General features: G+C 39.7%; 1 protein-coding gene across 1 annotated transcript in view; it reads left to right on the top strand.

Moving 5' to 3' along the window:
• Positions 1 to 12,772, top strand: part of si:dkey-91i10.2 (uncharacterized protein LOC555224 homolog) — a 50,512-nt gene that overhangs the window by 36,526 nt on the left and 1,214 nt on the right. The window contains exons 4-7 of the mRNA XM_036565949.1: positions 3,091 to 3,274; positions 4,631 to 4,829; positions 8,692 to 9,269; positions 10,153 to 10,298. Coding sequence (XP_036421842.1) covers positions 3,091 to 3,274; positions 4,631 to 4,829; positions 8,692 to 9,269; positions 10,153 to 10,298 — 1,107 coding nt within the window. The remainder of the gene's footprint in view (positions 1 to 3,090; positions 3,275 to 4,630; positions 4,830 to 8,691; positions 9,270 to 10,152; positions 10,299 to 12,772) is intronic.

Here is a 12,772-nt window from a genome sequence, read left to right as displayed (position 1 = left end):
TAAGAGTGTATTTTTACAGTAGTGACAAATACACATAGGATATTTCTGTGTTGTCAGTGCTGACATAAAACAGATTCTAGCGCTATTCACATTTTTTTTTTCATCTTTTAACTTCTATTCAGTGCATGCATAGTGGTTCAGTGGCGCTCAGGGTTCTGCTGTCAGCAGTATTCCAGGATCATATCTATGCAAATGCTTTTTTGTGACATGTTCTGCATTGACAAGAAAGATCCTGAGGCATCAGACTAGAAGAGCGAGAGGTGAGGGAGATGCAATTAAAGAGAAACTCATAACAAATGAATCAAGAGACATATCTTTTACTACAGAGACTAACATGAGAAGATAACATGCATGTCAGGAGTAAGAGAGGGATGAAGGGTGAACATGGAATATAAATATAAAATGAAAGTTAATAATGTAACGTGCATTAACATTACATCTGCTGCTGTTAATTTGGCTCACCAGGGATTAATATCAGTTGCTTTAACTCTTAGAAGTTACTTGTTATTAGATCTTATTGTTTTGCTGTGCCATTTAAATGTAGTTACATAATCAAGTGATTAATTACAAAGTTTTTAAGAAATTATATGTACAGGCATTTGACTGGTTTGAGTATAAACTTTTGACTTTTTTTGTTTGTTTAAATGTCAAAAATGGACAAAAACATGGCAAAAAGAAAACAAAAAGAAAGTGCAGGATTTTTTTTCTGCTAAATAAGACTGTATGCACAACAATAACTTTTAGTCAGTTTCAATATACATATACACTGGTTAATTTCAACCACACAGTATGAATGAGAAGCACTCTATCCCACATTACAGTATCATTTGGCTGAGCATTCATTGCTAATTAACAAGTCACTTTACCTGTAGATAATCATTATTAAAGGTGCAGTAAACGATTTTAATCAAGTACACTTTTTGTCAAATTCAGCAAATATGCCATCACAGTCAGCTAGCTGTCATTGTACGTGCGTGCTAGAAATAAATCCGGTGTTTGTACATGACCCTGGCTCCCTAAATAGGAAGCAAACAAAGTGGTTCGGAATGAACAACACAGTACTATTCCAGCCAATCAGCAGCAGGGGGCGTTCATGCTCGTGCACAGGACAGGGGAAAGGGGAGTGGGAGGGGAGCCTGTATATCTGGCACATGCTATGTGCTGAGCTCCATGCATTGTTGAGAAGGAGTGATGGCTGAGAAACAGCCAAAGAGGAGAAGATCTGAAGAACAAAGATTGAGAAAGAAGTTCTTAAATCAGGCATGAGCCTCAGCTGCCAGAATGCAACTGCTGCACCATTTAAGGTGGAACGGGAAAATTCAAACAAGAATCTGAGAAATAGGAAGCTGACTTCAGCTTCATTGAGAGTTGAAGTCCAGTGTAATTTGCCTTGACAGTGCGCGTCCATAAATTTTGGGGGTGGGGCTTATGAAGCAGCTGTTAAGTTCCAATATCAACAGTCTTTCTTCAGACTTGCTGGTTCCACCTTTAAGTTTCTGCTTAGCACATACAAAAACAAGAAAATGAATACATTAGTTAATGTCTGTAAGATAACATTTAATCAGATTCTAAAGAAAAGTATGACAGCAGGCCTACATCAATTTCTGAACCTTTCATTTCCCTTAACCAAGCTTTTCAGTCAGCAGCTGTGATGGCAGGACATATAAACAAACTGGAATTAACCAGAAACAAACAGAAAACAAACAAGATAGAAACAGCTGAGCTGAATCTAATATTACAACAGTTTCTGTAATGCAAAAGGTTACTAATAGAATAGCTGAAATTAAAGCAGGTTTGATAGAATATTCAGGGCTTTTTCACTTGACTTTTTTTTCCACATAAAATTGAGCAATAAAATGCTCAACACTGTGTGGTATCGCCAGTAACATTATGGCTGTGATTATCTACAGCATCCAAATCACTGTGATATTACTTTGCGATAACACACTCCCTCTTACATTCTATTGCTTAAATAAAATATCTTATCTTATACTTAGGAATACAAAAGGGGTAGTAGTGGGAAATTCTTCCTCAGGTATTAGTTTTCTCATTACTGTTGTACCACCGTGCCACAAATAAATACAGATAATGCAACGTACAAACATTGCAAACCCTGCATCATCAGCCCATTTAGCTGAAAGGCTGAGTCATGAAAATTTGAAAACACAACAGTCCTGCGATCACTTATCGTTGTCTAGTTGATTGGATCTGAAGCAGTTTACTTTTTTTTTATAGGCAGCGGATACAAAGGAATGTTTTTCCTTTTTGGGATTAGCCTAACATGGTCCACCCGGTCTGACTGCTGCCCTTCTGTTTCCTTTCATACCACACTGGGAAGCTCCCTGACTTGGTCAGCTTCATTAGACGAAGCCGCAGTCTCAAGGCCTTGTCCATGCAACAAACAAACAAATTTCTGACAGGTGTGGTATTTATCAAGACATTTATATATATTGATAAATACTGCACCTGTTACCTTGATAAATACCACAGTTTTACTTATAGATATTCTATTAGCATTTTTGGGCATACTACACGCTACTAAAATGTGCTATTTATTGAAAGTTTCGAATCTGTACTTCTAATAGAATTTCTCTACTTGTTTCGATGAGCTATGAGTGATAAATAATCCATATCAAATGACACCATGCTTTTATCACCACTTTTGTGACTTCAAAGGGTTAAACCCAGAGACCGGTTCATGTCATAGTCTGCGCATGTGTGTGCAGAAACTGACACAAATGCTTACACAGATAAACACACACACACAAAGAAATCTAAGAGATCCATTTAGCTGCTTCAGTCACATATCCACACAGCTTGTAAGTTCAGGTGTTAATGTGAACTGAAGCATCTAATTGAACACCCCCACCACCCCCACCCCCAAGCCCCTCTAGAGTGGGCTGCCAACCTAGCCGTCCCTAGAGAGCATGGGGGATGTTCAACCACATGCCTCAGAGAGGCAGAGGGAAGAATTAGAATTCCACTTTAATAGACCCCTCTCTCTCCCTCTCTCATCTTTCATTGCCCCCCCCCCACACTCTGTCTATGTCTCTCTCCCTCACACTCTCTCCCCTCCTTGTCCTCCTTCAGCTGCAGTGCAGACATCAGCGCCGAAGCCCCCATCAGGCTGTCACGTGACCCACACGACGGCGCTGACATCATCAGTCCCCAGCCCGGCCGTCAATCTGCCCGCGTTGCCATGACAACGCCGGCCTGCGGAGAAGAGGCTTGCACTGAAGCCACAGGACGAGAGGGAGAAGAGCCTGCAGAATGCGTAAGGCAACCCCCCCTTCACTCACACGCACACATACCCCTCTTATTTCTCTACATTTTCAGCATGACCCGCTCTCTCCCTGCCTGTAGCCGGGCACAGCAGAGAGCTCTGTCACGCATGCACCAGATAAAGCTCTGCAGGCAGCTGCGAGGCACACACAACTGCAGGCATGCAGCGGTGTGCGCAGAGCCGTGGCTCAGAATGACTCCCGCGCAGGATTAGAGGCAGGTTTTATCGTGGTAACTATGTTTCCTTCCATTTGTATGCAAGGCTGCGAGCGTGTGTGGATGCGCAGATCCATCTCCTTCTCTTTCTGTTTGGAATGCCAGCCAGTTCTTCTTTACGCCGCATGCATTTAGTCTCCGGCGACTGCTAGATCGAAGGTTGAAGGCAGTATTGATTGCATCCTTTGGTAGTTTGAGGTCATGTATTTTGTATTAGGCTGGAGGAATTGAGATTCGGCGGTTGGTATCTGTGAGTGTTCACCTGTTGTTATGCATAGCTCAGCTGTGGGTTACCTGCACCGGGCTTGATGTGGAAGGTTGTTATGTCTTTTCAGTTCTGTCTGTAATTAATTAGAATAGCAGCTGCATGGTTAATTATTCTGTGCGATACCTGAACCCGAGGTGTCTGGTTACTGATGCACTGATAGCTGTTGAAAACATATCCCCGTCAGACTAGCTTACTCGGTAGCTGCTCTATTAAATGTATTGTGGGTGTACGGTGTCAGATGCTGCTAAAGTGCTGATCCACGTCTTGCAGAGGTCAGCGTCAGTGAATTATGCAACGTTTCGAAGAAGTGAGAGGTTATCTATAATGTGAAGACCATGTCTACCCACAGGCCATAGGACGTACCAATCAGGGGACCTTTTAACCTTCTTGTTAGTCAAATGAGCATCACTATTGGCATATTGATCAGGCAACAAATAGAGATTAACCTTTGTTTTTTATATTTTATGGTGCTCTGTTAGTTTATTGCTATATCTAAAGAGTTAGAGGAAGTGGAAACTATCTCTTCAGCTTTCTGGGACTGTCTCATGCAAGGTTTCCAAAGCCAACTTCTGTCTGTAGGCACTGCATTTAAAACAGAATAGATGGTATACTTAGAGCTTCTGTGTTAGCATATTAAAAGCTTTGGTAATGGGACACCACTTGTGGTTCAGAGGGATTTTCTCTGATCAATACTTGAAACACCCTGTGATTCCACCTGTGACTGCTCTTCGTCTTTTTAGTGTGCCTGTAAATCTCCAAGCCTCTCTCCTTTATCTTACCACTACTAACTCATTGACTGATCTTTCCCCTGGCTATCTCTATGTCCTGAAAGCTCATCTTGATGGCCCTTTGTCCTGTCCTCAGATCTCTGGGTCAGGATGCAGGCGCTCCAGCTCAGACGCTGCCTATGAACCGGCCGAATCGGTGAGGGCCCAGCGCGAGTGTCGTCTGCGGCCCCACTACAGCGACCCCATGCCCGCTGATGCTGCCAAGCGCAAGCAGCTGGAGATGAAGATCGCTGCGGCCGCACGCCTCCACAGTCAGCGGAGGGACAGAGAAAGTGGTAAGACCTGAAACAGATCAGTTTTACTTACTTCAATTCTTACTGTTTTGCCATTCGGCCAGGAAAATGAAACATTTGGCAGACAGTTTTATCCACAGTGACTTCCTTAACCCCTTAAACGGCAAGGGCTCAGCAGAGGGCCCAAAGTTTTATTAAATGCTTCTACAACCCAAGAATAGCTCAGCTGTTTTGCACTGAAATCTTTTCTGAATAATAACCCTTAGCATGTACAACCCCAGTTCCAAAAAAGTTGGGACGCTGTGTAAAATGTAAATAAATGTAAATAAAAACAGAATGTGATGATTTGCAAATCTCATGGACCCATATTTTATTCACAATAGAACATAGAACACATATCAGATGTTGAAAGTGAGACATTTTACCATTTCATGAAAAACATTAACTCGTTTAGAACTTGATGGTGACAATGCATCTCAAAAACGTTGGGACAGGGGCAACAAAAGGCTGGAAAAGTAAGTAGTACTAATAAAAAACAGCTGAAGGAGTAATTTGCAACTAACTCACATGACTGGGTATAAAAGGAGCATTTTAGAGAGGCAGAGTCTCTCAGAAGCAAAGGTAGGCAGAGGTTCACCAACCTGTGAAAAACTGCATCTAAAAATGATGAAACAATTTCAGAAAAATGTTCCTCAATGTAAAATTGCAAAGACTTTTTCCCACCATGTACAGTACATAATATCATCAAAAGATTCAGAGAATCTGGAGAAATCCCTGTATGCAGGGGACAAGGCTGACGGTCAATATCGGATGCTCGTGATCATCGGGCCCTCAGATGGCACTGCATTCAAAACAGGCATGATTCTGTACTGGAAATCACTGCATGGGCTCAGGAACACTTCCAGAAATCATTGTCTGTAAACACAGTTCACCGTGCAATCCACAAATGTAAGTTAAAGCTGTATCATGCAAAGAAGAAATCGTATATAAACAGTATCCAGAAATGCTGCCAACATCTCTGGGCCCAAGCTCATTTAAGATGGACTAAGGTGAAGTGGAAAAGTGTCCGATGAATCAAAATTTTAAATTCTTTTTGGAAATCATGGACACTGCCTCCTCCACACCTCCCAGCTTGTTATTAGCACACAGTTCAAAAGCTAGCATCCATGATGGTATGGTGGAGCATTAGTGCACATGGTATGGGTAACTTGCACATCTGTGAAGGCACCATTAATGCTGAACAAAATATACAGGTTTTGGCAATATATGCTGCCATCCAGACAGTGTCTTTTTCAAAGAAGGCCTTGCACATTTCAGCAAGACAATGCTAAACTACACTAGCATCCACCACAACAGCACGGCTTTGCAGAAGAAGAGTCCGGGTGCTGAACAGACCTGTCTGTAGTCTAGACCTTTCACCAATAGGAAACATTTGGCGCATCATGAAACAAAAAATCCGGTGAAGTACAACCAGGACTGTTGAGCAGCTAGAATCCTACATCAGACAAGAATGGGACAACATTCCTCTCCCAAAACTCCAGCAGCTGGTCTCCTCACTTCCCAGACGTTTACAGACTGTTGTTAAAAGAAGAGGGGATGCGACACAATGGTAGACATGACCCTGTCCCAACTTTTTTGAGATGTGTTGTTGGCATCAAGTTCTAAATGAGTTAATATTTTTCATGAAATGGTAAAATGTCTCACTTTCAACATCTGATGTGTTCTATGTTCTATTGTAAATAAAATATGGGTCTATGAGATTTGCAAATCATCACATTCTGTTTTTATTTACATTTATTTACATTTTACACAGCGTCCCAACTTTTTTGGAATTGGGGTTGTAAAAAGCCTGGGTTTTTAAGGGGTTAAACTAGCAACTAACCCTTTAACTCTTTACTCTCCCTCTTCAAAAGATTTGTTCAATTACAGGATTTGTTCAAATGCAGGTTTAATGCCAACAGCAGGAGAATTTTTTTAAATTCCTTTTCTTGTGCTTCAAAATAATCATTGAGTACAGAAGGAAGTAGGTAAATGGATGAAATTAGTGAGCACCTGCATGAACACATTCTAAAGAATAACAGCTTACAAGACTGTTGATGGAACTGACGACTGTACTCTTCACATGGCCCAGTTTAGGCAGTCACGTGTGTGCAAAAAGCATTTCTCAACATTCGACACCAGTGAGCATTTCTCTCAACCCAGGGCTATCGCTCTAGCCACACTGTTACTCCAAAGACTTGCCCTTAGCTTTAACTTTGTCTTCATCAGTGTGATGCTGCTGCTACTGCAGTCAGTGCCTTAAGGGTAGCTTTTAACTTTCCAAACCACTGCATCTATACTCAGCGTACCTTTCTTTTTTTGCACTCGCTCTTAAAAATCCCATTTATGTTTCCAGCACTGTCAGTACTGTTAAAACTGTATATTGTAGGTTTTAGAGTTGAAAGCCAGGCCTTGAAATGAGTGTAAATGGTGTTACGTCATTTATGGAGCCCAGGCACACTCAGACTAGACAACATACTAAGCTGTTATTAGCTCTTTTTGCACAACTTTAATCATGTGAAATCAAATACAGTACACTAGTTTTTAAAAGGTTAGAGTCACTTTTTATGACAATATTTTTTTGTAATTTTATACAATAATAAGATTTAAAAGTTATAAATATAACACCAAAAGGAATTTTTAATTGCTTGTTCAATAATTCATCTATGTTGAGAATACCAATAAGTTCTGATATACTGTAATTGTCTTCCCTGAAATTTAATTATCACATTTGAAATACTGGATATTAATTTTGTTATAAATTAATTATTGGTGTTATACAGTTTTCTCCATCATTATAGCTCTTCTCATTGTTCTGCATACATCTAAAATTTCTTAATTTTTTACAGTGTCCTGTACCTGTAAAGTTGTAGAGTTCTAGCATTATAATAGCAATTTTATACATGCATTGGCAACAAAATAGTTTTTTATGTTTTTGAAAACAGTGATTCCAAACTTTTGAATGCTAATATCAGTAACAGAAAGGTGATTATTCAGGTTTTGCTTGGTCTGAGCTCAGCATTTCTTTTTCTCTTTCAGTGTAGTGAGACATAATAATAGGGGTGTAACACTACACAAATGTCATGATAGAATATTTATATTAATATTAAGACATGCTGACATTTATTTTGCTTTCACTTTTTTTATTTCAAAGTCTACCTGCCAAAACAAGACCAACAACTGATGAAAGCATAACTAACACGAACATAATAAGAGCAGAGGAAATTAGAATCACAAGGTTTTTTTCCACAAAGTATGGTTTGTCAATAAATTGAATAATTTAAGCTCAGTGTAAAATCTGTCCAGTATGCCAGAAAGTTGTGGAGTCCATGCCAGATACATGACAAATTGTAATGAAAAATAGAAGCATTTCCACCAGTGGTCTCTGACTTTTTCTTTGAAATCACTGTGTTTATATTTGCACAGTTTTCCCCTTAATGTGGTCAGTCAGCCAAGAGATGTTAGTAATAAAAGTAACAGTACTAAAAAGGGTGAGATAGACTTTCACTACTTGTTAGCTACATTAGTCCCACATCTTCAGTGCAAAATGAAAGAAGCAAACTACAGCAAAGCAACAAACATGTAATAGCATATCGCCTGTGTTTGTGGTCAGGGGAAATTTATTCAAATTTGCTTTTTTGCCAAACCCTTCTTTTAAGTTTTCTGGCTAACTGAGAAATTCTGCTGTAATAAAACAATAAAAATGTTGTGAAATACACCTGATGTACCGCATCAGCCATTACCCTAGACCACTGCCTCCTGGTGTTAAACATGGTAAATCACACCCCTACCTGCTACACTGTGCCCAACAGAGCATCATATTTATGCCTCCTGTTTCTTTACCTCTTTGTGTTGTCTGTGTCAGGTGCATGCATAGTTAGGGGGCGCTCTGAGCCCAGAGGAGAAGGCCGGAGTGGAGGTCTGGGTGTGAACCGCGCAGGCCAACACCGCTGGAGCACGGTCAGCAGTCTGAGCGCGGACAGCGGCGTGGTAGGGCTGAGTGACGAGCGCGAGGATGAGGAGGAGCCACGGCGGGCCCGCCGTAGTGCTGGAGCAGAGGTGGAGCGAGTGGACAGTGGCATTGGTCCTGGGCTGGCCCGAGGTTGGAAGAGACCCTCAGCGTCTCTGAAGGCCTGGGAGGCCCACCGGCCATGCCCGGACTGCGGCGACAGAGAGGGCACTCAAGGAGAGGGAATGTGCGAGCGCTGTTCAAAGCTACGGACTGAGCGCAAAGAGGCCATTCTGGAGTTTCTCAACACAGAGTCCAGCTATGGGGAGGACCTGCGCATCATCAAAGAAGAGTTCTACTGCCCCATGCAAAGTGCAGGGCTGCTCACGGCTGAACAGCTGGCTGTGGTCTTTAGCAATGTGCAGGAGCTAATTGATGTGAACGACAGGTTTACAGAGCACTTGCAGGACAGCATTGACCAGGCTTTTGATCAGGTAAGAAGGAGGATGCAATCTGCTGCCTCATTACAACTACTTTTCTACATTAGACGGATGAAAGAAAAAGTGTAGCAAAAAGTCTAATTTACCAAGTTTTCCCCTAATGCCAAATGTATTCAATCAGCAAAATTGCATGGGTGATTCATCACATGCTTGCCTCAATCCACGTTAAGTAATCTCAGACAGACTTGCTTATGTGGTTTGTGACACACTAATTAAAAATGGAAAAAGTACAGGCAAAATTTAGGGCTAGTAATCACTATTTGTAGCTATGTGATGTAACTTTTTACTTAATATGTACTTTTTTTACTTAATATATCACAAGGTCAGAAACCTCATAACAAGTTGATCTGATGCTAATTGGTGGGGAATAAGCTTCTATTACTCATTACATTAACCACATGGCTCCTGTGGAAAAACATCAAACATATCTTGCCCCATGACCTACAAATGTGAAAAAACTGTGGAAAAACATTTACTTAGGCCTAATATATGATCCGTTCGGCATGCCAAAACAGTTTTTACAATTCTTACGTCAAGCGTTTTTTTTTTCCTTTTTGATTTTAATATAATGGACAGTTGTTTTTTTTCTTTGCATTTTTAAACTAAGCTTTTGAATTCATTGTTTTTGTGATGATCAGAACAGAGGTCATTTACATATGTCAGTCTTAAAGGCACAGTAACAAAAACATCCTGTTTAATTCTAAAAGATAAGAAGAAGTTGATTATGACTGTTTTTGGTTCATAAAGCCATACAAACCTTATTGCAGACAGCAGGGAAAAAATGTAAAATGCAAGAAAATTAGAATATATGCACTTTAACATTTGTGGTAAAATGATAAAAATAAGAACAGACTGAGTGTTTGTTTTCACCATGCAGGGAGATGAGGATCTGCTAACTGTATGCATTGGAGAAATCTTCTTGGAGTTTGTCAACATGCTGCCAGCCTTCCAGACCTACTGCTTACAGCAGTCTGCATCTGTAAACATGCTTAATACTCTGGAGAAGGAAAAAGAGCTGCTAAGGTACAAAGCAAAACATCTTACAGAACAGGTGGCATCTTATCTCATCTTTCGAACCTCTTAAGAGATTCGTGAAGCCACTGTAGCCTTAAAGGTTTTCTCTATCGTGAAAAACTGAATTTTCCTTGCTTTGTTGACATAAAAGAGTTTGTAATACTATGTAAACATTGTTAAAGTTTCAAACCGTAGCCTTCACTCCCCGGGCTGAATAGTCCATATATAAAATGTTGCAGAATGAGCTAATTTCAACTTTATCATGGTTATGAAGTCACAGCTATTACATCTTTCTATATGGCTGCCAATTAGTGAGCCTAGGAAAAAAATTAGTAAAAAAAAAAAAAAATTATATAAACACAATTCCAAAAAGGTTGGGGCAGTAGGTAAAATACAAACGAGAACAGAAAGCAGTGATTTGCTTGACCTGTATTTAAAGTAAAAACCAGTATAAAGACATATTTCATGTTTTACCTTTTGAACTTCATTATTTTTGTAAATGTTTGCCCATTCTAGACTATAAATGTTGTGAAATGTTAAAAAAAAACATCTTAAACAAGTGATGCGGTCATGGTTGGGTATAAAAGGCGCGAAAGGCAGAGGCCTTTATGAGCGAAGATGAGTCAAAACTTGCCAGTTTGGCAAAAAAATGCATCAGTAGTTTAAGAATAATGTTCCTCAGTGAACACTTGCAAGGGTTTTAGGTATTTCACCCTCTATTGCGCAGAATATCATCAAAAGAGAAGAGAAGTCTGTGTGCGTAAAGGGCAGGGCCAAAAACTAATACTGAATGTCTGTCCCTCAGAAAGCACTGTATTAAAAAACGACATGCTTCTGTAATGAATATAACCACATGGGCAAAGGAATATTTTGGATAACCCTTTTAAATAAACACCATCAGTCGCTGCATTGACAAATGCAAATTAAAGCCCCATCTGCTCTTTTCCATGATTTCCTTCTAACTGTTATACATAGTTTTTGTGAGATTTTTACTGTGAACTGTCAGATAAACAATGCTGTTGGCCTTTTCTGTTGAGACATTTTTGAAATTACTTTTTCTTCCATTCTCTTCTGTTCGATTTCAGTTAGATTGGACCAAATTTGACGGCATCAGATCTGACAAAGGACCAATCAGAGATAGCAGTATATGTGTGTATATATATATATATATATATATATATATATATATATATATGTCAGCTACTCGTGTTCCTCTCCTTCACATAAAGTGACTGCTGTCCTGCTGCTCTGAGTCCCAGACAAAACTCCCAGCAAGTAGCTTATTTAAGCTTTCCTAAATTTGTTAAGAGTGCTCGTTATGAAGGTTTATTACACTGTTGTTTGTAGCATAGTTAGGCGCTGCTTCCTACTTGATTAACTTCATTTACAATTTTTTGGAGATGGTTTGTAGAAACCCATCACAGAAGCATGTTGATTTTTTTAATGCAGTGCCGTCTAAGGCCCATGTGTCAAACACAAAGCCAAAATTATTTTAATTTCAGCCTAAGATGCATTACAGTCCCCAGCATGCACTTCAACATAGTGTACGTTCTGACACCCTTCCCCCAACAACAATTTATGGGCCAGGGGTTACACAAAAAGAAAAAAAGATGGCTGGTGTCTAGTTCAAGCAAATAGGCAGTTTTAAAAAAACTGCCTAAAGCAATTTATTTTTTATTTATATATTTTTTAATAAGTATTTAATGCCTATTTAGCTGTTGCAGTTTTGGCATATTTTGAATTAACAACGACCCATTCAGGTCTTGGCAAAATGTTAAGTAGAAACGAAATAAAAACACAGCTGGCCCACAGCTGGCCAACAGATTTGCTGAGATTTTTTCATATGGCCCTTTTAGTGGTTGAGTTTGACACCCCTGGTCTGAAGGATCGAAGGTCATGGGTATTCAGTTGTAGTTTTCAGCCTTGGCTTTTACAAACACATTTCTCTCAATTCCCTGAATCTTTTGATGCTGTCATGCACTGAGGAGGGTGACAGACATAAAATCCTTGCAATTGCTCACTGAGGAATGTTGTTCTTAAACTGTTGCATTATTTGCTGACGTGTGTTTTGACCCATGGAGAGCCTCAACACATCATTACTCACTAAGATGAGGCCTTTCCTGGAGGCCACTTTTATACCTAAGCATGACTGCTTGACCTATTTAAGACGTTATTTGAACATTTCACTATATTATTAGTCTTAAGTTGCTCCTGTCTCAACTTTTTTTGGAATGTGTTGCAGGCATCAATTTCAAAGTGAGTGTATATTTACAAGAAAAACTGGAGTTGATAAGATGACTTTGTACTAATTTTATTCAAAGTGGATTTACAAATCACTGACGTCTCTTTTTATTTGCATTTTACCTACTGTCTTAACTTTTTTGGAACTGAGTTTGTGATATCTTTTAAGATAATCTTAGAGCATTAAGAATTGTTAGGAATAAGGTATTTTCAGGTTTCCTTACTTAACTGTAGTGACTCTC

The sequence above is a fragment of the Colossoma macropomum genome, unplaced genomic scaffold, assembly GCF_904425465.1.
Source record: "Colossoma macropomum unplaced genomic scaffold, Colossoma_macropomum, whole genome shotgun sequence".
Lineage (NCBI taxonomy): Eukaryota > Metazoa > Chordata > Actinopteri > Characiformes > Serrasalmidae > Colossoma > Colossoma macropomum.
This window is presented reverse-complemented; position numbering and strand designations above follow the sequence as displayed.